Genomic DNA, 25,673 nt, shown 5'->3' on the forward strand with positions numbered 1-25,673 from the left:
ATGGCTCCGGGGGGAGTGGGGTGGCAGACAGAGCCAGGGGGAGGCGGCGGCCCGAGGAGGCCCCGCAGCGGGAGCTGGACTGGATTCCAGTCGCTTGTGATTTGGTTTTGGCTGCCCCGACCCTGGCAGCGTCCGAGGCCGGGCTGGGCGGGGCTCTGGGCAAGCTGGGACAGTGGAAGGTGTCCCTGCCCACGGCCGCGGGTTGGGACGAGATGATCTTTAAGGTCTTTTCCAACTCAGGCTATTCTGTGATTTTGAAAATCACAGAATACAGAAATAAGAATCAGTTACTTTGTCACTTATCCTTACGTTTTGCCGGTACACACTGGACTCAATTTGTAATGCACTTGAAGAGTCTTTAAAAAAGCAAAATTTATGAATGTGACAGTTGCAGGAATATAAATGTATATGTATAAAATGGATATATCTGTATATACAATACAGGAATATGTAATACATAAATATATGTGGAGATAAAAATAAACACATAAAATATATTATTATTACCATTACTATATAAATATATAAAATATATTAAATATGTGTTCTATTTAGATATCTTTACCACTTTATATGTGTATATATATGTAGATACAGTATTTTAGCAGACCACAGAAGCAGCCAGGCCAGCAGGTGCAGAATTGTAAGGGTGTGAGAAAGCAGCCAGTGAACAGCACAAAGTGTCCCAGTTGTTGAAAGTTATTAGAAGTTTCTTGTTTTCTGTTTGAGGGGGGAGGGGAGATGACAATGAGAAGCTAAATAGAATAAAAAGTAGGAAAGAAAAAGAAAGAAGAGATGGAGTAGAACCAGAAGTAGAGCAAACAGGGCTTGGTGGGATATGAAAGTTTTAGGAAGGCTGAGGCGGTTTACTGACTCCCAGAGAAGGCTAATTTCAAACTGATTATCCTTCAGGTAACAAAACCCAAACAAACCAAAAAAATCACACAAGGACACAGTTCACCGAAATGTGAGAATGGCCAATTCTTTAAGAAGTGAAGTGATAAAACTGTACAAAAATGTAAGTGTCTCAAATGCCACCAGCACTTTCCTTAACCAGAAAACAAACCCCCTTTCACTGTGCACTCAGTTAATTAAAACCACATTATTATTCTTTTCTCTCCAAGCTGCTGTACCTTGGAAGGGAGTATCCCAAAGGAGCAGACTACTTCAGAAGCCGTTTGAAAGCAGCTTTTCTAAAAAACAAAGATGAGACAGACCCTGAAAAAATTAAGCAGCTGATTGCCCGGGGAGAGTTTGTTATAAAGGAGCTGGAGGCTTTGTACTTCCTGAGGAAATACCGAGCCATGAAGCAGCGCTACTACAGCGACGACAAGCCCTGACTGTGCCTGTAACCACACACCCCCAGGAAAGGTAACAATAAAAGAGCTCTACCTGCAAAGAAGTGACATGTAACTCCTTCTAACCCCTCTACAGCACAAATGAGGGAGCTGCTTCCCCACCAGAGGTCACTTGAAGGGTTTAGGGTGTGCAGGTTATGGGTAATAGGTTTTCCTGTGTTGCTTTTGACCTTCTCAAACTAAAACTTCAGGTATGAAAGGATTTTGCAGGAAGGAGTGGTTGCACTGCCCTGTTTTGTTTCACTTCAGTGCTTGTGTTGAACAGAAACTCTTCTTACCCCATAGCTGTGTGTTTGGGTGTCAGTTCAAGGTGCTGTGCTTGTTACCTGAAAGATGAACCTGATTTAAAATTCTCCTCATTGAATGATCTGTTTCTGCTGGAAATGAGCACCCTCTCAGAAGTGAGGCTCCCAGCCCTGGAGAGGGAGTGCTGTGTTCAGTTCTCCACAGTGCAGGAAAAACAAGGAGCTACTGGAGAGGATCAAGAAGAGGCCATAAACATGAGGGGTCCATAAACATGAGGGGTCTGGAGCATCTCTTATGAGGAGGGACTGCAGGAGCTGAGCCTGTTTAGTCCAGAGAAGAGAAGACTGAGAGGGGATCTCTTCAATGCATATAAATAAATATCTCAAGGGTGGGGGCCAAGAGGACGGTGCCAGGCTCTTTTCAGTGGTGCCCAGCAACAGAACAAGGAGCAATGGCCATAAACATAAAGCAAGAAGTTCCACCTCATGAGGAAGAATTTCTGTACACTGAGGGTGGCAGAGCCCTGAACAGTTGTCCAGGGAGTGTGGGGAGTCTCCTCTGTGAGCATCCCAAACTCACCTGGACTTGTTCTTGTGTCACCTGCCCCAGGTGACCCTGCTTGGGCTGGGGGGTCTGCAGAGGTCCCTTCCAACCCTGACTATCCTGTGGTTCTGTGAAAGTAAATTCTTACAGTTTTTAACCTCATCTGCTCAACTTGCAGAGGCACCACCTTGCTGTGTCAGGGAGACAACTGAGGGGTCAGCAAAGGGGTGAGTTTGAACAACAGTGCTTTAAGCACTTGGGCCCTGAAGACAACTCCTGCTACTGCTGATTTCTGCTGTTGTGCAACTGCTGCAGCAGGAGTAGAAAACTTGGTCTTTGCCCCTGGAAGAGGAGTTTGGCCATGGCTGTTTGCTCCAGGCTGTCTCTGTAGGCCTTGGCTCAGCTCAGACTTGTGTCAGAGCTGACACTCTGTTGGATTGGTTGGTGTTTCCACCAACTAAATGACACTGGAGGGAGGCATAATCTTTGAAATATAGGTAAGGAATCACTGCAGTAGAGCTGTTGGCAAGTTTTCACACTGGCACTAAGGAGTGTTTTAAGGTCACTCAAAGAATTGCCAGCAAAGGCATCAGCAAAACCAGGTTTAATATAAAAATGAAAGTGTGACAAAGTCCATTCAACAAAGTTCACTCCAGTATTTACTAGGTGGTTAAAGCACACAGAGAAAAAGCAAACTAAAATCTACAATCAATCAGTTAAAACCAAAATCAACCAAAACTTATTTCTGAGGATGCTGGGGATACAAAAAGGGTATGGATAAAATGAATTAGGGAAGATGCTCCCATTGAGTCACTAAGTTCAGAGTGGACCCCCCCCTTGCTGAACTGAGCCCCATATCTGACTAGGGGTTTATGCCTGCAGGTTTAACAGCACTTAGTCCATAGTTTAATTTAGAACAATTTAACTAAAGATTCATACAGAATTTCCTATAAGCACAACAGCAATTCACTCATAGGCCTGAGTTACTTAGAATCTCTGAGAGCACTAGCCATGGTACATTTTCTATAGCATATCCACACTCACAAACAGTCCTGAGGGAGTATGTACAAGGTATAAAATTCCCCTGGAATTCACTGAAGCACTTACCTTGGATACCTTTGCCTCCTGTCAGTGGCTGAAGGGTTGAGCCTCAAGGAAGGGGGGCATCATTCCATGCTCTGTTATCACTGCTGGTCCTCCAAATACAGCAAACAGGAGTTCACTGGCTCTGAGGGGCTGCACACAGAGGGAGACTTCTGGTCCATGCCCACTGCAGTCCAGCAGAGCTCCAAGGGCCTCACTCAGGCCCACTCTTTATAAGGTCACAAGTGAGGTGGGTTTAGTCACAGCACAGTCCAGGTCAGTTGAAATTTCACTTCCTTTGAAATTTCAAAAGCAAAAAATGCTGTTCCACTGGGGGTGTTCTTCAGGCAGGCAAAATAAGTTTCCAGGGCTGTTGGTTACAAAGCAGGAGCTCTTCAGACAGCACCAATTCCTGGGAACTGCTCCTGAAGGGCTCCAGAGGAGCTCAGCCCAGGTGCTGAGTGAGCATTTCTGACATTACAGCTGGCCTGAGGAGGAGGAAGAGGGAGGGGGGATGCAGCACCATCCATCCTCACAGAATTCTAGGACAGAATTTACAAAGTGATGGCAGAGTACAGTACCTTCTGATGAAATGCACATGCTCCAGTTTCTGCCACCACACTGATGGGAACAACTCCTTCCACATCAACTGAGCTCCTCTGCACGCCCACCTGCTCTGAGCAGCCACCCCTCTCAGAGACAGGGACACAAAGGGGAGAAAGGACAGCAGCTCTGGGACAGGCAGCACCAGCAGAAGTGCAAGGAAGACTAGAGAACAACTGCAAAACACATGGAACTCATGGGATGCTCTGTTACCCCAAATTCTTGCAGAGGAAAAGGAAACTGGGACAGACACTCACAATAACTATTTTTTATTACATTACAATAAATAGGAGCAGTACAGTTTGACAAAAAAATGACAAATTCCAGATCACCTCACAGCACATACTCCTAAAAACATTAAAAATTTTAAAACAAACAGTGGTCTTTTTTTTTCCTTTTTTTAACTTAATGTCTGGCATGACCAACATTCCTAGGTCACACAACCAAATTATGGAAAAACTGGATCACACTGCATATGTTCCACATCAAATAAAGCACAATGTACAAAATGTGCATGTTTCAGTTTACACTATACAAAAATAGTTAAAATACATTCCAGGTAAACATATTACATTAAGAAGTCATTCTAGTAAGAAGTTGGCACTCAAGAGGAAAAAGCAGAAGTATTTTCAACATGAAAACACAAGACAGTGGAATAAAGAAATGTTAGGAAAGATTTACCATCTATGTAGCTTTATGTAAACTTGAGACACAATGATTTGTTTTACAGTTTGATGGTCTTTGAAGGTAATAATTGTATTGCTTTATAGTCTAGACAAGAGCAGAAGATTGTGTGTGTCAGTATTTACCCATTATCCTGTTACTGCAACAAAGCCCACACAGCAAAACAGTAGCAAAAAATTTCAGGGCACTGAAACTGGTCAGAATAATTCCTCTTGGAGCAAACCAAGGACCTAGGTATTTAGCAGTTACATAAAGCTACTGTAAGAAGGTGTTACTCCCTGACACAAGGCAGTTTGACGTGGTGACATGGGCAGTGACTCCCAGGCTTGCTCAGGAGCAGCTCTCAGGACACAGCACCCAGGGATGTTCTGTGGAAGCATCTCAAACAGGGCAGTGATGGTGGAGCAGCCTGTGCAAGCTGCAATCCAACGTACTTCACCAAATCTCAACAAACAGGAAGACAAAACTGCACAACAGTGGCAAGGATGGGGTTGGGTTTTTTTCAAGTAAATAAGGGCTAATCTAAATGGATTTTGTACTAATTTAATTAGACTGGCACCTACAGCTCACTTTTGCTGAAAAACCCCAGCATTTGTTCATATATAGCTTTATAGTAGAGCTATAGAAACCCACTTTTGATGAATAAGACATTTCAGCTACAAATTCTCCTAACAGCTTTAAGTTAAATTAACATCAGAATTTTAGACCAGCCCTAATTTGACATGCAGTGTGACTCAGTTACCAAAATTAAAGTAACCTGAAGATTACTTCCATTTGCTCAAGGCTTACAACCCACTTTTGCTATGTTCTTCATCTATTATCAAAAGTGTATAAAATGTGCAAGTAACTGTCTCCAACACATTTTAACCTTGGAAGCTCTGAAATATTTTGTGACAGTAAGAATCCTGTTCTTACTCCTTATTGGTCCTTACAGTATAAAGTTAAGTTCTCCTGTTACTGCTTTTCAGAATATTTCATAACTTAGATTTCACACTGAAGCTGAGAGGAGCAGAGGGGTCTGGATTTTGGTGAAGGATGGGAACAGGGGGCACAGACATGAAAAGGCCTGATTTCTCCCAGACACAATGGAATTAAAGAATATGGAGCAATCCAGACACTATTGTGTTCCCTGCCAGCTTTGCAGGTCCCCACCTACCACAGTCACTCTGGGATTTTTTTGTAGAAGCAAAATTATACTTTTCACAGAAATGGTCCAAGTTACACGGTCCAATTTTTACATACATGTGTAAAATTTCCATGGAATACCTCAGGTTATGGCAATGCTGCTATTCCCTGTTCCAAATTTTCCAGTGTCCTGAACTATCCTACCTCAATTGTCTTGTGGTTTATTTTTTGGGTACACCAGAGTCACACCTTCCAGTGTCACTCTGCAGCCAAGTCAGCTCCTGTGGAGAAGTGTACCTTCAGGGACCTAAGCTCTCCTGAAACAACTCCACATTTACAGGGAAACACCAGGAACTGCAAACACTGCAACTACTAGCTTGTACTTCAGTGGATAACTAGGCTACTGCACTACCAAAAAGTGGAAGCTCCTGCAAAAATTCTGCATTAATTCCAATCAGAAAAAAAAACCAAAAAAAGTGGGGGGAGAGAAGAACAAAAATCACAAGAGAACTTAATCACAGAGAAAGACAACATTAAACTCTTGGTGTAGCTTCATGACAGTCTAGACACTGGAATGCCACTCACCAACCATTGAATCAGTACTTCACAGACATCACACAAACAACACTGACTCTGGAAATCATGTTCTATGCTGACAGATTGTGCAAATTCCACACCATTTCCATGGCATAGTGGATTTCCAAATTATTTGCATGAAGCAGCTAAATTCAACTCTTTCATTCACTCATCTGATGTTGCTGGAATTTAGAATTTCTCCCCTATTTTGCACAAAATGGGCATCTGGAAATATTTAATGCCACTCTTGGGGGGGGGGGGGGGAGGGGGGAAGAATGGTTTTACTCCACTACGCAATTTAGGACTGATTTTGATTTAATTCTTATAGAAATTCTGGGTCCATGTATGAATTAACCTAAGAATTTGAATCAACTTCTCTGTTAAGGCATTCTAGTATTTCCTAGGGACACTCAGGGTGAAATCCTGACCCTACTGAACAAAGCTACTCAAAGCTTTGACACAGGGGGATTTCACCTTGCTCTTCAGACACAAAAAGTCAGTGAAGCTCTTAAAGCAATGCATTAACAATAGCAAATCAACCTAATTAGAACTTTTACTTTTTCCATTGCCAGGTGTGCATTGTTGTATTTTTAGATTTTTTTCTTTTTTTTTTAATTTTTTATAGAAAAAATAGAGTATTTAAGGAGTGACCATGACAAATTGCAGTGAAATTTTTTTTGAAAGTTTTCTCTTTACATTCATTAAAGTTGATCTGAAATGCTACAAGACTAGATGCCTAGAAGCAAAATCTACAGGAAGACTATAAAGGCTTCTGGTCTCTCTCTATTGCAATCAGTCTAAAATAAAGGAAAGGCTGAAATGAAAGTTTCTTTTGCTAACTAGTCCTTTTTCCCAACCAAATTTATAAACCCAAAAATTCAGAGGGGATGTTAAAATGTGTAGAGCATCATTTGTTTGCTTTGCACACAGAACAGAAGTTCACAATCAGTAAGAAAAATAGGAAGTTAGCAACTGTGCATGCACCAAAGAGTCCTAAGACAGTTCTCAGGTTTTTTGTGGGTATTTTTTTGTTTGTTTTGGGTTTTTGTTGTTTTTTTTTTTTATTTTATTTTCACAGGCATTGCTAGTTCAAGAACCAACAGTCAAAGAATACTGGCACTTTAAGAGGAATGAAGTTTCCACTGTCATTTAAAACAAGCATTCAGGTAAAGCTAACAGGATCATGAAGCAGAAAGTAAAGTAATGCTAAAACAAATGCTAATAATTTAGTGTAATGTACAAAATTACTTCAGTACTTCTTAAGAATAAGGATAAATTGTATTTACATAATTATACACTTTGTCTTTGTCTTCTTTTTCTTCTTTTTACCATCTTTGCTCATCTTCTCTTTGTGTTTTCTGATTTCTCGAACTAATGTGTAGAAGGCATCATCAACACCCTGAAAAGACACAGAAGATACAAATCAGGATGAGGTTCAGACTCACTGCTGAGGTGCAGCCTGTGTTCCTCCCTGGCCATGTGAGGGGGGTTCCATCAGCACATTTTGCTGCCCACCTGCCATCCTCTGAACCATGAATCCTGGCTGCAGGACTGATCCTGTTCCTCCCAGGGATTCTGAGCAGCGCTGACACAACCACCTGAGGGACCTGCTCTGGTGCCAGCAGGAGCTGACACCTGCTGCCCTATTCCTCAGCTGCTCCTAAACTGGGCTTAGGGCATCCTGCAGGTCACTCACAGGTTGCCCACAGGTGAAATTCCATTGTTGGTGTGGGAAGGAAGGTAATGAAGTGTGTGCTGCCCTCATCTCCATCAGCACACCTTGCCCCACCTCAGGCTAGAAAAGTATCATATACAGAGTGTGTATTTATATAATAACACCTCACAATTTGGTTATAAGTAAATATTATCACAGATTCATAGAATGGCCTGGGTTGGAAGGGACCTCAAAGATCCTCCAGTTCCACCTCCCACTGTCCCAGGTTACTCCAAACCCCATCCAACCTGGCCTAGGACACTTCCAGGGATGGAGCAGCCACAGCTTCTCTGGGCAATCTGTGCCAGGGCCTCAGCACCCCCACAGGGAAGTTGTGAGGCATTAACTATATTTATGTTTCAATAATCAATATACAGCTCTGGAATATGAATTCTAATATTTGTACCAATAAATCAATACAGAAGACATAGTTATGGTTAATCTACACATTCTGATAATTTTTCAGGCACATTGGTGTAATAATCACACCACAATTTTATAAATATTTACACATGCAAATCATCAAATCAATCCCATGTCCTGATGATCAGTTATTTGATAAATCATTCTATTCACTTTGAAAGATAAGGACCCTTGAAACACATTCTCTCTGGTGCTGGATAGTCACTTAAACTCTCCATGGCTCCAAGATTTGAGCTACAGACACAAAAGCTAAAGTTTGTTCACACTGAGTGGTTTCTCATTATTTTCAGAGGTAATTACAGCTGACCAAAATTAACTCTGATCTAAAGAGACCAGCATATCCAAGAGACTGGTATGGACCACTATCAATTACAATGTTGTACAATGTACTTTGTTACAACTTAATTATGGGAAACAATTTATGGCCTTGCTCTGAGGTTGCTTCAAGTCCCACTAAAGTACTCATGTTGTCAGTCTTGCCTTTACATTTAATAATTTGAGTACAGGTGGTTATAAAATCCTTAAAAGAAACATTTTCTTGATTCCTTGCTGCCTTACTCTGTGTATCTTTTGAGAAATGTTACTGTATTACAGCAGCCAAATGCATCATTATAGGAGTGGGTCTAGAAATTCAGCCTCACAAGTTTGCCTTCAAGCTGCCAAAAAAAACCCAATACTCTACACTCTTCTATGCCTATTTCAGTAATGAACTGAAAGTGAACTCTGAAAAAACAAAAAGCCAAAAATCACTCAATGCATTACTGTTTCAGCCAAACTCCAAGTGGTGATGAAACCCACCACTAAAAGTCCAAACAACAGGGAGGTGTGAAATAGCTTCACTTAAAAAGCAGCACTCAGCACAATCTAAAATCTTCATGTTCATAAAACATTTATGCACAACTGATGTTCAAAGTCCTTGGCAGCGTATCTCCCAATATTAATAGCAGACTTTTGCACATTACAAGACCTTGCAAACAACTCGTTCTACATTTTGAGGCATTATTGACCAATATAAAATTGACGCAGCATACCTAGTGGGAGAACAGCCTCATTTCTGCAAAAGGTCATGTCACTCATTAGTTTTTGGAAAATTTAAGATACTTGGTATTACTTTAGAGAGAAGTAGTGTATTTTGCTTACAGCTTCAACATTAATGCACAAGGAGAATATTTAGCAATGTTCAAGCAGGAAAATGCTATAGAAGTAGCAACAGTTCATGATTCCATTGCAGATCTCAGCATTGAGGAGGAGCACAGCACTAAGAATGAATCACAACAGATAAACCAAGAATTTCATTCTTAAAACACAAGAACCATATAAGAACAACCTCTGCTCAAGACTGTTCACATGGCCTTATAGAACCACCTTTCACAATTGGCTTTCAGTTGGTGCCTTCAAATGAGACACATTAAGTTGCAATTTAAGTATTCAAACAAGCAATCTTCTCTCATTAAACTTGTTTTAAAATAAATGCAGAGAAAATAACTTGTACAAAGTAATACCCAGATGCTATCATGAACATATAAACACACAATTTCCCAATCAAGGCTGACATTTTTTTCAACCTAGTAAGATGATGATCTGTTAAATACAGCACATATTGCAACATAGAATCATAGAATGGTTTGTGTTAGAAGGGGCCCTAAAGACCATCTCATTCCAATGCCCTGCTGTGGGCAGGGACACTTTTCACTAGAGCAGGCTGCAGAACTGACTTGGCTTTCATCCTTGCATTTACACCTCTGTAGACCAAGCCTCACTAATTATTGATTATGTTTGGTCCTGCACAATTCATCTTCAATTCAGGTCATTAATAGAACATGAAAAACAAAACTATGCTTAGATCACTTCTGAGTTAGAAGCGAAGAACACAAGGTAAAGGGAGGTTTTTACTTTTCAGCCTGCCCATTAAATTTTAAATGTAAGTAGTGGATACTCTGTCTCCAGAAGGTCCCTAAGGCATCAATGCTGTGAGATCAAAGGCTGCCAACCTTTCCAGTCAGCTCTTTCAGTAGGGAGGGACTGCAGGCAGCTGACCTTCCTCCCTCTGACAATGCACTTATTGTGTGCAAGCCTTTGGGGAAGCTAAGATGTACCGAATGAGAGCACTAAATCCAGGCTCACATTAGAAACTCACAATTCCCTGTGCAGGCTCGGAACTAAACCCCAGAGCCTCACGAAAGGTGCACTGACAGACAGGCCTTGCTCCTGGCCCTTGTTCTTCCAAAGGGCAGAGGGAACAGAAACAGCAGGACTGATCCCACAGGAACAGCCTGCTCCTGGCTACAAGTTTGCCTTTGGAGCCCCACATGATCCCAAGGCTGCAGAGAACGCTGGAGATGTGGCAGCACCACCACCAGCATGTATGAGACTGGGCAATGAACCTGGCTGGCAATAACAAACACCAAAATCACAAGGAAATTGGAATTCCTTAAAATCCCAGTGCCAAAAATGACCCTTAAACAAGTTCTAAATTGTAGGAGTTATTTCCTCTATTTTTTAATATATAATGCATATATACATACACGCATGTATCAGCCACGAGGAATAGAAGTTATTTGTACACCTCTTTAGTACTATGGAGAGAAACCATTCAACTACAGTTTGAATCAAGAATTTAGGCATTTTTAAATTCAAATCTAGAACTTCTGTAATTCAAACTTTTCACTGTTAACCCAGTGAACAGTGAACTGTTAACCCAACTTGAATTACATTATTTAGATGTCTGCTTGTAGCGTGCTTTTTATTTAAAAAATCTGACACTTTCACAGAATTAGTTCTTTTGAGGATTTCACATGGAGTTTTGGAAATTTCTCCCTGCTAGCTGGAAATTGCAAATAGAGCAAAAGATGTTTTGTCCTTTCTGCTTTACTGTGTAACAGCCAAAGGAATGAAACTCTTGGAAAGCATCAGCAGTTCATGGCAGTCTGGGCAGTCAAAGTTTTCAGTTTCCTTGTGCAAAAGTAACAGAACTTAAGAAGGCATCCCACAGGCAGCAAGAAGATAAACAATATTCCAAGAGGGAGAAAAACCACTCTGAACCATCCAGCTTGATTATTCACTGAATAATGTCATTGCAATCTGTGTTACAATGAGTATTTCTGAAGTCTGAAATTCCAGCTGTAAGGCTCACACCACTAGGTGCTGCTCTCCTTAGCCACCTACTACACATCAGACTGAAATAATATATTTTTTTACTGACTGAAAAGTAATACAACCCAGGTTGGCTTGTATTTAAATATCAGACTTCTCATTCCATTCAAATCACTACTGGACTACAGCTGTGGAATATGCTTCCTCCAGCTCATTTTGGAATATGCTTCCTCCAGCTCAACTTCCTAAATAAAATGTTGCTGCAAATGCCCATCAATACCATGCAGAATACACTTGGGAATAAAGGCAAGTGTATTCCTTCCCTAAGCAGACTCCTGAAGTTCTAGAGCCTTAGATCCAAGACTATTTTCTAAACAGGGTGCAGGGAAAAAAGAACACACAAAAACAAACATCCAAAACTCAACCATATCCACTGTTGACAGAAGATTTCCCACATGGGGGGGAGGAAAAAAAAAAGGTCTGAAACCCCCCCCAAAAATACTTCTCTTGGACATCACTAGAAAGTAGGAAGCTGGCAGAAGGAAAGCCATTTATGTTCTGAGACATAAATAAAAACCCTACAATCTGCAAAAATCCTTCCACTGAAAACCACAATTCCCACCATCTTATTCCCATTCTCCCAACAGGAAGGGAAAGCAGACAGGACTCAGCATCTTTCAAGTCCCAGTATAAAAAAATAAATTCTACTTTGTGGTATGGTTCCATCAGTAACACACCAAGTAACTGCAAAGTTGGTTTCCAGAAGGCTACAGAGCTTAAGCAACTTAATTTCTATTATTCTCATCAAAAAGTCATCTTGCCCAGCTTCTCTTTGTTGTTTTTTTGATAGCAGGGAAGGATAAAACAAGGTGTTTTGATGGCATCAATTTTAGTAATGTTTGGATGCAATACTAGGGAGCTTCATGACTGAAGTTTCCAGTTTCCTGCAATGGAAACCTGTGATGCAAAGAGTGTCAAAAAGTGATTTAATTGTATCATTAAGGTTGGAAAAGACCTACAAGCTCATCAAGTCCAACCCCTGACTGATCAGCACCTTGTCAACTATGCCATGGCATTAAGTGCCACATCCAGTCATTTCCTGAACATCTCCATGAAAATGGACTCCATTTTCTTTCAAAAAAAAAAAAAAAAAATCTAAATAATTACCTCTGAGCAGTCATTCATCACTTAAAAGCTGAGACTAACAAGTCTGAGCAGATCTAGTAAAAACTGATATGAATCAAATTTCTTCCCCAGAAAGAGAAACAAAACTCCCTCACTGAGGAGAATATTCCCACACTGTGACAGTCTCCGGAGGATACGAACCAAATGCTACTGCTTCTCTGCCACATATTCTGAAGTACAAACACACACCTTGAAAACTGAACAGCTTTTCTTTTACAGAATAGGAAATTCCAGGTCATCCTCCACCTGGACAAGTATAGAAGGAGTAACAACTGACTCTCTGCACTGGTGCAGAAGGAGATAAAGAATTAATTTGATGGTTTGCTCAAAAAGCACTGGAAGTGATTTACACAAGGACTTCTTCTATACCAGTTTCTTCTGTCCTCACCTCCTCCCTTTTTTCTTACAGCAGAATACATAGATTAAAAAAAAAGATTTTGTGAGAATTTGGGTATTAGGCTTTTTTGGTGCTTTCTTGTTGGTTTTCGTTTAGTCCCCTCTCTTCCTCCAGTGTTCCTTCTCCCCCTCCTCTTGTAAAGGCTCTCAAAAAAGTGAAACCTTATTTTGTCCAAATCTGGATCACTCATGGCATTATAACTGACAAAAAAAAACCCCTAGAAATGGAAAAGGTAAATTTTTTAAGCTGGGGAAGAACAAGACAAAAATAGCACGGCACAAAGAAGGGCCTGAGAATTAAAAAATCCTGTACACCGGTTAAATACTGTTTTGCTGGATTAGGAACCTCCAATTTCTGTATCTGAGGAGGACTTGTGTTATAATCTTCTCCCCTCAGTTCATCAGCCTGAAGCTTCAACCAATATTCACCTCAACAGCATCTGCAATATATTCCTAACAAAACTCCTTCCTCCTAACTTCTTCCCACTCAGAACTGTGCCTCCGTTTCACAGCTGGAAAATTCAATATGCAGTAAAGACTTCTTGTTAATCCATTTATCAAAACCCCACGAAACAAAGCAAATCCATATTGAGGACACTGAAACGTGATTGGTTTTATATCTGAAATTATGTCATTGATTAGCCACAAGAAGTCTGATTGGCAAGACACCCTCAATCAGTTTTATTTGGCAAGTGATTTGCAACACTTACCCTGGTACATTACAAACTTACCCTGTTACATTACAAGGCATTTTTTAATTTTCACACACCCTGGAGTCTTTTCTTCTTTGCTGATTTTTTTCACTCTGTACTGTCGGATCTCTCGCACCAATGTATAAAAAGCATCCTCCACTCTCTGCATTGTAAAACACAACTCCTTAAAAATGGCTTTGTTAATGATTGAGACAAACTGGGACACCCATGGAAGGCAAAAAAACCACAACAAAACCACTGAAATTATGAGCTTTACTTGAGAGAGGTATTTGGGGCTCCATTTATGTATTTAAAAAAAGAGCAAGACTTTTTTTCTTCCATTGCTGAAAATGATACTGCTTGTGTTACTGAATATTCCCACATTTTTGTGGGCATGGATGTATACAGGAGGCACAAAACCTTATTAGATTGTGAACTAGGGAGTACTTATGAACACACATAGTTAAGCCACCCACTTGCAGTTTTGAGCCAAAGTGAGAACATGTTAGTGTTTGGGCAAAGAAAAGCAAGCTCCTTCATGTTCTGTTCTTTAGGTCAGAGGGAGAACTTTGCAAAAATCCATGGATCAAGCTAACAAAGTAATAAAAAAGCCCCTCCAGGTGATTTCCTAAATGGTTATAAAGAAATAAAATTTTCTAAGAATACTAAATTTGGGACAGTGCTGTTTTTCAAGCTACTAACTTCATAAAGCAAGCAACTCTGCTATTAAATTTAGGAAAAGTGGTATCTGAGCCATGGCAGCAAATGTTGATTATTGTAATCTTTAGGAGCTTTGTTACATCAGCAAGACACACCTGACCTGTTCCTCTGGGCCAGACTCAGCAACCACGAGAGTGCCTCAACAAGAAGTAAATGCAAACAATCTGTGAAGTTCTGCTGCTCAGATTCTAATCTGCTGCAGAAATGCTCCTCAGGTGTTCCAGAGATGACACAGAGCTACATGTTTTAGTTCTCTGGTGTCACACCTTACTTTTCTGCAGCTCTGCATTAAGGCCACTAGGACATGACATTACAAGCATTAAAAAAAAATAAATGTACAGAGACTGTTAAAGACATCTTTAACCAAATATAATATAAAGAGATACAGCACCAGCTCTAAGTTAAAATATTTCAAAATTAGTGTATCTGTGCATAAATTTAAGAATTTAGATCAATCTGTGAGGATGTTCTTATTTGAACAAGATGAAAAATGATCCACTGCAGCTTTTTAAGGGGAGAGCAAATCTGTCCTCTGCCTTACTATCAATCTCAGCACTTGTCTCCTCAATCAAATTAACAGGGTTATTAAATTAATACAAACTCATCATTTGAAAATAAAACCACAACACACTGATAATCATGGTGAGCAGCACAACCACTTAAGCCCCAAAGCTTTATTCCTACCAATGGGCAGTCTGGGCTTTTATTTGGCAGATTTTCCATAAATCCTCTCTCCATTTCATCTTCATATTCTGCACTGAACAACAAAAGCCAGCCAGTATTTACTGCCACAATTACTGGGTCATTCTGTATGACCTGTGCCACAGGTTATCACACTGAACACTTATTTTTAACACACTGCTGCTTAATCCTTACACTTTAAGGGTTCTTTGAGTGTTCTGAACTACAGCCTCTTCAATTTGAAGATTAAATGAATTATTTCTTGGATTGTATTTCCCTGTATATGCATAATGTGCCCTCTCAGGATGTAGTCAAGTAGGGACAAGTCTTACATTCCAGGTCTGTCAGGTTGCAAAATGTAAAGAAAACCACTAAAACAGGCAAAATCCAAGTAAAGCTCATACTTCCATGTTTTGCTGGAAGGAAGGAAAGTTTCTTTCTCAAGTGGAAACAGCAAACATTGATCAGCTGCTATGTGCCAAAGCACAGGCTGTACAAAAATCAACATTTTTGCAAATCTGTTTTGAAGTAGAAAGATGTAATTTGATTATGGAGCTTTCACATGAAAAATTAGGTAACAATTGTTGAGTCAACATTTATTGCCAACTTTCCCATCACCAGTAGGAGCTGTAATTTGCTTTAGCAATGCAGAGAGATGGAGAGACACAGAATGAGAAAAGAAATTGCTATTACTGCCACCACCAAGAATAGACTTATGAACTCTGCTGAAAAAGATTATTCTGAAAGAAAATCTGTACAGACACATATTTGCTTATAGCACTAGCACAAGGTGACATTTTAAAGAGCCAGATGCCAATCCTACTAACTTAATACCAATTTAAGACTCTCTAGTATTTTTTTTCCTTCAATAAGCAATGACCATATAAATAAAATGGGACTAACCAGTTCTTTTAGCTGTCAGAGCAGGAAGCAAAAATTCCCTTGGGCAGTTATTAAAAACTTCAAAATCTAAACAGCCCAAGGAACCCAGGACCTTGAGGCAATGTTTTTGAGGTGCTTTTGCCTCCTGAATGACAGCCAAACACTCAATTTAAAATATGACCATGTGCAAAGAAAGGGTGTTTCAAATCCAGAGCAAAGTATCCCAAACAGGAATTTTCCCAAGTTCCACTTCTGTAGTGCTTAAAGGAAAGTTAGCCCTGACAACTCAAAACTGCTCTGTGCTCATCCTTAAACACTTGATCACAGCTGATCTGAAAGCAACCAAACTTTCTACCCTTGAAGCTTTGTCCCTGGAGGAGGACTAAGCTATTCCAGAAAAGTTCTACCTTACAACAGGCAAATGACAAGAAAAAACTCAACCCCCAGTGTAGAAAGTCTGACCAAGTTAAAGCTCATTGAAAACAAAGTTTGAAGATGAAACCTGTACACAAGAACTGGCTTGGAGTGATACAGTATCATTAAACAGATATGGCAAACCCCTAAAAAATGGTTCAAGCAAACTAAATTACCAGCTAGCCATGAATTTTCACTGATGTGTAGGAATGAATTTCTGTAAATACTGCCCCAGCTACTTCACCAGTCCAGGCACAGGTTCTCAACTTAGTTTGATCACAAGGCTGGGGTTTAACCCACTGTACATCAGACAGCTAAAATAACCAAAATGCTTTTTTAACAGCATTCTGGTGATTTAGGTCAACTTCTTCATTACACACTTCAGAAGTGAGTTTAAGCATGTATTCTAAATAATGAGACCTCAAACTTTGGGAAACCCTTTACTATGCCTGCAGTAATGCTCATTCATCTGCTTTCCCTGTGAATCCAATAGCAGCAGGAATGTTCCAAGGGAAACAAAGCCCTACAGTCAAACCACACTGAGGTGGTTTGGCCTTACAGCTTTGCCCTGTGTAACTCCCAGGCAAGGAGAAGCCCAATAAAGAATGGCAGGTGCAGCTTTGGTAGCGCTAAATCAAGTTTGTCCCTCATCTCTCACTGATATTATTGATAATATTGGGAGCTTACATGCTCATGTAGACAGGGAAGAACCTGAATATAAAGGTTATGTTGAACAGAGAAGCAAAATCAGCAATCAAAATAAACCTAAGCCATTCATCGCCTTCTCCATAAAGATTGTGAAAAGATGAGTAAATGCTCATGGCCTTACAAAACCACCAGTACTGCCACTTGCTTACATTCAGAAACACGACTACCTCTAGTTTTCATAAATTACATTATATTGATTTCAGTCAGTGGTCCAATAGAAAATATTAATAATCTGTAGCCTTATACCCAAGTTGTAGGGCCCACTAAGGCAAGGTTTCATTGATGAATTCAATTATTTGTTTGAAAATTCACAGAGGGATTTGGCTTAAAACACAATCTTATTGCTGTGAGTTGAAGTTCACATCTTTATTCTCAGTCTCAGAACACACTAATTTCAAGAACAACTTATTTCTGTATTTCAATATTCTTTTCTGTCCTTGCCTGTGAATTTGTGAAAATCTTAAAAACTTAGCTGGAGTGACACATCATTCTGCATGAGCATGCAATGCCATCCTTTTAAAAAAGTGTCTTGGCCATCAAAAAAGTCTATTCTGACAACTCCCTCCTATTTCCACCTTCCAAGTTTCCTTCAGCAGAAACATTTCTGATTCCCTCTGAGCTCCAGCAGAACTGGGCACAGGAAAGGGTAGAGGCAGGAAAATGGTGCCTTTCAGCAGGGCATTAGTATGATGTTTCCATGTGGTGGAAGGTGAGGACAGGAATGGAAAAGAAGGTTCCTGCTTTGAAAGATTCAGGGCAGAGTTTCCACAGACCCCAGAGGACCACCAGCTGCATCTGTTCATACTTGGAAGGTCTCCATGAGGACAGAGAGGACCAGAGTTTTATTTATATATTGACTTTAGACAAAGAGTGAATAAAACTATAGCCCATGGGCCATATGCAGCTGCCAAAAATGGTTTGGCTCCCCTAATTTAAAACTACTTTTGAAAAAGGTGTGTGTACAGATATATATACACGTACACATATTTATATATATGACAGTGTGACTGAAAAATCATTCTAGGCACATACACACACACACACACATGTATATACAATCACATACACTAATATTTAGAGCATCTTGCTATAACTAAATTCCAGTTCTTTCTCTTCTCAAACATTTTATTTACATGGCAGCCTATGAAGGAATTTCATAGCACAACAAGCTCTGAACAGCACTGGGAAAGAATCAGCAGCCATCCCTAGTGGTGCCAACTTTTTGAATCCAACAGGTTCTAAACAGTCTACTGGGCATCTGTTTTCAAATATCCTTTTTAATAGAAGTGGCTATGCAAAAGGAGTATTTCCCCAACAAAGCCTGATGCTGTATAAGACAGACTGAACAAAGTCAAACCTAGATGTTGGTGCAGCACTTCTATTGTTTCAAACCTAAAAGGTAATTTCAGAGTTATTTTTTCACCCTCCTATCTCCATGACAGCCACCTTCCAAACAAAGCCAGTGTCATTATTCAGTCCACTTGTATGCTCCCCTTCTTCAGGACAGTTGTGCGGCCTAATTTATTCTCAGTCATTCAAGTTTGGTAATTCTACTTTGGTTTTTTTAATCCCACCTAACAGACTTTCTTTGTTGCCAGAAGTTAGCATTGCTTAGTGAGGTTTTACTAATTAGCCCAGGTTTCAACTTGTCAAAAACCTGGGTGGGTGGACTAGTAAAATATTTGCACAAGTAAAATATTCATTTTGCACTAGTAAAATATTTGCACTAGTAAAATATTCATTTCTCAGCTCAAAAAATGCCTTACAAGCAATGAGGAAATTCTGCCAAGTGATATAGCTGGATCTCTACAGAAATTCTGAGCAGCATTCTGCCCTTATTTACCTCCTGAATTTCTGATTCACAACCTGCACATAACACTCCTGATTATGCAGAGTAGGAGCCACTCAGGCCTGTTCTAATTTGTACTGACAGTAAAATCTTTGCTCTTTAAAGAGAAACCACCAACCAGCATTTTTCAAGATTGCTTTCTTCCAGAAGGACTGAACCAATTCCACCTCTATCCATAAAGTTTCTCCTCTCCTGAAAGCTCAGATGTGCCACTCTGTCACCTGTGTCCTCACACAGCCCAAGAGAAGCACCGAAAGGACCAGTGAGCTACAAGAGATCAAGAGTGAGCTCTAAAGTTTAGGAAAAGTATCATTTTACACAAACAACTAATTCAGGAACTTCAGAAACAGCCTTAAGGTCGATTGCTTAGGTGTATCAAGCATGTCCCCCTAATTAGAGAATCAACGCCTCAAGGAAAAATTCCTTTGTTATTAATGAAAACAAATCAGAATAAAATAATTAGCTGCTTGTCTGTTTAATCCTCTTGCTAAGGGAAAAAAAGCATTTCACCTCTAAGTAGAAGTGCTTTTATTCTATTAAAACCTCTCACAAGGTCAAGAATGCTGCAACCACCTGACAGAAGAGAGCAACAGCAGGCCAGGTCTCACTCTGAGTCTGCCCACTTGAAGCCAATCAATCACTCATCAATAAACAATTACCAATTATAAGCAAGTTGACAGAAAGAAGAAACACCCCAAGGATTTCCAATCTGCAGAAATGCATCCATTGATATGACTAAGCAAATGTCAATGCCTGGAATAATTAACATTATGGTAATTCAGGTGAGAGCTCTGCATCTGGAAGTTTTGAGCTTTACCTGTCTTGTCTTTGCTGATGTTTCAATGAAAGGAATTCCATAACTTCTTGCTAAATCCTGAGCTTGTTTTGTGTCTACTGTTCTGGAAGGCAAATCACATTTGTTTCCTACTAGCACCATTGGGACATCTTCTGAGTCTTTAACTCTCTTTATTTGTTCCCTAAAAACAAAAAGAGAAGACTGCATTTAACAAATATTATATAGAAGATTTTAAAACAGTTAAAACATTAAATTAACAGAGTTGAACATCATTCTTTATGTTAATCTACTGCACTGTTGGAAGCCACTAAACAATAAATTGACCAATCCTGTCACCATCAAGTTTAGCATCTTACCAAACAAAAACGAATGAACCAACCAACCAACCAAGAGCCTGACATTTTACAAACTACTATAGAGGTTAATGCCATTACACTGTTTTTTAAAAATATTTTTTTCACTTTTCAGCAGCTAATATCAGAATAAGCTTAACAAACTCTGGTATTAATCTTAGTACTTACCTCTCATATTCAGCACTCAATACTCAATTCATTTGCCAAAACACTGCCAAAAGCTCTATGTCTGCTGTCTTGATTTTGGTTGGGATTTGGGGGGAGGCTGTGATTTTTTTTTTTTTTAAAGTAAAGACAGCATTAAAAATTCTGCACTTAGGGGTTTTAAAGAACACCACTGGTCTGGCTCTCTACAGAGAGGTATTTGGTAAGAGTTTTTTCAAGCACTAGTTAGAAAGGATCTTGAAAGATGTAAGATGTACTTGTGAGGAATCTTGAATAAAAATCATTAATTTCATTATTTCTGCCTTCCCAAATAACCTAGCAGTGTGTTCCCTAATTGAAATAGACACTGTTTCCAGCTCTTTATGATTGCTCAGCTTCAAGCCTAGAAGGTCACCCACAGGTCTGTCAATGCACAGAAGAAATTCCACACTCAACTCCCAGCACTCTTTGAAATAAACTGTGAGGGTCTTCTTGTTTAAATCTGCAACTCTCTTTAAAAACAAAATTCCTCGTGAAAACCTGTATGCTCCCTCTTCCCCTTACACCAACATCTTTCTTGCCTTTCTCCCATCCTCCTCTAAACCCACAGGAAACCTATCTGTGATATTACTATTATTATTTTTATTACTACCTAACTGTGGATAGATTAACATGTGCTAGGGACTAACCTTAGGCTAATGAACTCAGTGATCTTTGGTGGGAATTGCACTGGCTTCTAATAGAATGCCCAGGGAGAATTCAGGATAACAGTAAGGCACTAAGTTATAAATGATCTGCTATGGTAATCACCACAGACTGCTTCTGTTTCTAAATTAGTGTAGTTGACAGAGAAAGCATGAGTTGGAATTCTTAACTAATTATTTCAAAGAAGATAATATGAAGGAATTAGTAAAAGTTGGTTTTTACTGTAATTTTGGAGCTCTGGTTTTGTGTGTCTGTCCTTCTCAGGCATCAGGGCTCACACAGGTTATTCTTCTCACAACATCCCCCAGGTATTTCCCCCTCCAGCCCCAAACAAAACCAGCAATTGACATTACTGTCTGTACAATTACAACAGCTTCAGTTTTTCAATCTTAGCAAACAATTTTATCAATGGAATGGACAGAATTTATCTTTGGGTAAGTCTTGACTCAGAATACCAAGTCACAATAAAGTACACCTCATTTATGAGCGAGGCAGATTTTCAGACTACCCAAAATTCCAGATAACAGATGCACGAATAAGCTGCAATATTGTTAATTTTCAGATTTTCCCTATTTCATGAGAGATTACTGCATTATCCAGAAGAAGAACAAGCCCCCTTCCCACCTAATAACAAGAGCTGCTGGATTATCTCTTCATATACACACCTATAATGGTGAATATCTTCAAAAGACTTTGTATTGTTTATGGCAAACACACAGAGGAAGCCTTCCCCTGTTCTCATATATTGGTCCCTCATTGCACTGTATTCTTCTTGACCTGCTGTGTCAAGAATATCCAAGAGACAGGTTTCTCCATCAATTACTACTTGCTTCCTGTAGGAATCCTAGGGAAAAAATACACCTTGGTTAATCACAAACAGCTAAGATTTTGAACATCAATAAATCTGGAGATAATCAAATTATTTACCAGCAATAAGAGTGACTGAAAAGGTTTGACTGTGCTTAAACTCGCTAATTTAAATAAAATTTTATTTTAATTTAAATACAATAAAATCTACTGATTTTGTTATTTCAACCACAATTTCTCCCTCATTCTATGCTAAAAGAATGCACAAAATAAACCAGAAAGAATACACAAGTAAGACAACTCCAAAAACCTTTGCCACTGAAAAGGAAATGAAGAATAAAAAGCCTTCAGTGTTTGGGACAGGAAATCTGTTTTGTATGCCTGAGCAAGTGTGCATAATGATATCTGCTGTTATCAAAGTTGAGCTGATATATTTGAAATTGAAGCTTTTCAGGCAGGACAGACCAACAGAGCCATATTAAAACCCTGATGGGCTGGTTCACAGAGATGTCAGAACAAATTATTTCAATGCTATCAAATCAAAGCTTTCAGGTCACTGACTCAAGTGGCTAAAATCTGTACAAAGTCCCACCAGCTAGATTTTATTACATCCCTGTTTAGGTGCTAGGCCTCTATGAGTACACAGCTTTAGCAGTAAGAAGGTGAGCATTACATGCCCAGTAATTTCTATAAACACCCCTGTGTCTGAAATAAAGCAATGAGCTTGGAAAGGTGTCATCAAGCAGCAGCATGAATTATTCCCAGTAAGCAGCACTTGTAACAAATAACAGGTATGAACACAAGCTCCTGCTGTCACCTTTCAGCTGCCTTAGCTCGAGATTAACACAACATTGCTGCTGTTCTGACACCATACAGGAGTGTACCTAAGCTAAGGGGAGGGAATTAAAGAATTAAAATTGCAGTTCTAGCCAGCCGCAAGGTGAATTCAGAACAACCTTCCTTCCTTTGTACCCATTTTAGGGCACAGCACTGCCACTCTTAGGCAATTTCTAGCCATTTGTAATTTTACAAAAGACTCTTTTCTTTCCTGCTGCTCATGCTAAGAAACAAGCAGGAGATAACTGTAAAAAATCAGTATCTTAAACCAAACCAACTCTGTAACCTCACATTTACTATTAAAAATCATCCAGGCTCACAATATCAGATAAAACAATTCTTACTGTTTACCTTGAAGATAGAAGTTTGCCTCCAACATGATTTTGAGACTATTTATTTCACAGAAGTGAAATTCAGTGTTCAGGTAATAAGTGGGGAAGTTACTTCAGAAACTTTTAAGCCATGCTAAAATATTGATTCAGCTGAGAAACACACAAGCTCCAATGTCTTTTAAATTATAATTAATATTCTATCTTGCTGCTTAAAGGGAAAAAAATTACAAAAAAACCCCCAAACCTAAGGATGCATCTTCATTCCAACACTTCCATTCAAGAGCAGATCCCCCATGTCCTAGGATACCTTTACCACAGTTCTAGCAGAACTTCTATCATTATACCAGACACATTTACAAAGCTTGCATTTTCTCTTCTTGCAATTTGACTGCTGGTTCAAAAATATGGAAAGCAGTTCTAGAAAAGCCTGTACTATTCCTTTCCATCTTAAGGACTTCAAAGGGAAAGAAATTCCCCTCAACTGAGTGCTAAACAAAAGCTTTAAGTAATTTTTATCAAAGAAAATAATTTTTAAGAGAAAATTCCTTTTAAGAACTGCCTACCATGTTAACAGTAGCAGCAAAGATGCACCAGCACAAAGCAGAGCACAGATAGAAAAATTACTATTTTGAGGTGCTATGTTGCTTTGTCACTTCTGAAGAGAAAATCTTAGTGACTACCTAGTGAGGGGATTTGAAGCAGAAAGAAAAGAAAGATGTGGGAGAAAAAACTGAAGCTTATGATTTACAGACAGGTGAAATAATTTTTATTTTTGGCCTTTTTCCCCTCCTCCTTGCAAAACATCAAATGTGAAATTCACATTTGACACTTTTAAGTAAAAACAAAATGCAAACTAGAAGATTAATTCCTGATTCCTACCCCGCTTCAAATGTGAAATTCCAGTTTTTCCCCAGTGTACAGTGTGTAACTTTAAAAAATTTCATTGATCACATAACCTGCTTTTATTGGTTTTTCACAAGCCATAAAAAACAGCAAGAATTATGTTAAAAGGGTAATAATTCCATTTGCTCACAAGCACTGATAAGAATATATGATATGAAATATCAGCTTTACACTATATACGGAATTTAGCTAAAAAATCGACAGTGCTTAATAAATCCTATCTAGGCAAGTAATTATTACCCTACAAAACTCCATTATACCAGAGATTTAATGCTAAAATATCACAGCTCCTGAGACTAAGCTATTACTAAATATTGGTACTTGTTTCACAAGGGCACAGGTCATTTAAGAACCCGGATTTAAATATCAGTATTCCTAAATCAGCCGAGGGATTTGGCTAATCCAATTTCCAAACCTCTGACAAGCAGCTAGGAAAGCTGCTCTTACTCTGGGACGTTGTAAAGACGACACGTATTTAGGGCTGAAACGTCCTGAAAATGTAAAAAAGGTAAAAATGAAAGAGACTGAAGGGAGCGCAAGTAAGATTTACTCAGCCTCGGCCGGTAGAGGGCACTGCCCCAGCTGCTCAGGCCAGATTTACAACGGTTGCTGCCCATTTAATTTAAAATAAAACACTTAAAATTACTTGGCTATAAATCCTTGCTCGGACATCTCCTTCAAATAAAGCATTGGACTGTGAAACACACATAAAGCATTGATGTCCGAACAACTGCAGCCACCCAAACACTCATTTCCAGTCCTCCCCCTGCCCTGCCATCTGCTCTGCTCAGATTTAAGTAATAAAGCACTCAAGCAGGCCCTGAAATTTCACGTTTTCCAATCAGGTTATTTGTTGAATCATTGGGTTTATTCCACCAAAAAGCAGCAGCAAAATTGACACTGTAAAGGCACCTGTGATTAACTAATTAGTGTGTTTTTTCCTCTGCTGCACCATATTATGTCCTCACAACAGGAGAATTTTACAAGTGTGGAGTTTCCTTCTGTTAATCACAGGAAATACTTAGAATTATTCAGTAACTGTGTAGTTATGAAATATACCATGGACAACAAACACTAAACTCTCTTTCCTATCTTACCCCAAATTATTCAGCATGATTATCTGCAGGGAAAAGAAGTATTCTGCTGAATGGCAATGAAAAAAAACAGTATTAAGTGGCAAACAACAGTAGTGACACCACTGAACTATCCTAATTATTCACCAGTCAAGGCAATTTTAGCCTTATCTCCTCATACTGCCTGAAACCCACTCCACAGCCATTGTCCTTTGATCAGCATCACAACTGCACCTATACAGGAAGCACCATCACCAATCCTCAACCATGTGGATTCTGCTCAAGCATGAACTCCAGCATTTAAACCCAATTTTCATTTCTGTCTGCCACTCCAAATCACAACCTGCCCTTGTTGGCACTGAAATATTGCTTACCCACATGTGAGCACACACAAAGCCAGTTACCAGGGGGAGGAAAATACAGTTTCCATCCCTGAGGCCTCAGAATTTACAGGATAAGAACAGGATCTAGTAGACAAGAACTTGTAAAAGGAACAGAAATGAATGCTGCTGCATGTGACAATCTGTGAACGCTGGCAAAACCTATTAGGCTGCTTAATTACCAGTTAATTTGGTGTCATTCTCAAAGAGCACATGATTCTGGACACAGCACTGAATTTGTGGCTCCCCCATCCCTGGAAATGGCCAAGGCCAGGTTGGACAGGGCTTGGAGCACCCTGGTCTTGTGGAAAGTGTCCCTGCCCATGGGAACAAGATGATCATTAAGGTCCCCTCCAACCCAAACCAGC

General features: G+C 39.6%; 2 protein-coding genes across 3 annotated transcripts in view; one reads left to right on the forward strand and one right to left on the reverse strand.

Annotated features, from left to right (window-relative positions):
- Positions 1–7,511, forward strand: ETFRF1 (electron transfer flavoprotein regulatory factor 1). The gene is made up of 3 exons (XM_077177963.1): positions 1–96; positions 917–1,018; positions 1,125–7,511. The coding sequence occupies exons 1-3, from the start codon at positions 1–3 to the stop codon at positions 1,338–1,340; spliced, it is 414 nt and encodes a 137-aa protein (XP_077034078.1). The 3' UTR covers positions 1,341–7,511.
- The window catches only part of KRAS (KRAS proto-oncogene, GTPase), a 24,418-nt gene continuing 2,831 nt past the window's right edge, over positions 4,087–25,673 (reverse strand). For both annotated transcript variants that reach the window (XM_054631441.2, XM_054631440.2), the window contains exons 3-5: positions 21,639–21,817; positions 19,793–19,952; positions 4,087–7,617 (exon numbers count right to left, since the gene is read on the reverse strand). In XM_054631441.2, coding sequence (XP_054487416.1) covers positions 7,501–7,617; positions 19,793–19,952; positions 21,639–21,817 — 456 coding nt within the window. In that variant the 3' untranslated portion in view covers positions 4,087–7,500. The remainder of the gene's footprint in view (positions 7,618–19,792; positions 19,953–21,638; positions 21,818–25,673) is intronic.

The sequence above is a fragment of the Agelaius phoeniceus genome, chromosome 5, assembly GCF_051311805.1.
Source record: "Agelaius phoeniceus isolate bAgePho1 chromosome 5, bAgePho1.hap1, whole genome shotgun sequence".
NCBI lineage: Eukaryota > Metazoa > Chordata > Aves > Passeriformes > Icteridae > Agelaius > Agelaius phoeniceus.

Bases quoted from the DNA above. Each gene is read 5' to 3' on its own strand.
- ETFRF1 (XM_077177963.1), top strand. From the start codon at position 1: ATGGCTCCGGGGGGAGTGGGGTGGCAGACAGAGCCAGGGGGAGGCGGC. The intron at 97-916 runs GTGATTTGGTTT...TCCTTCAGGTAA, and splicing joins GGACTGGATTCCAGTCGCTT to CAAAACCCAAACAAACCAAA. The intron at 1,019-1,124 runs GTAAGTGTCTCA...TTTCTCTCCAAG, and splicing joins TGATAAAACTGTACAAAAAT to CTGCTGTACCTTGGAAGGGA.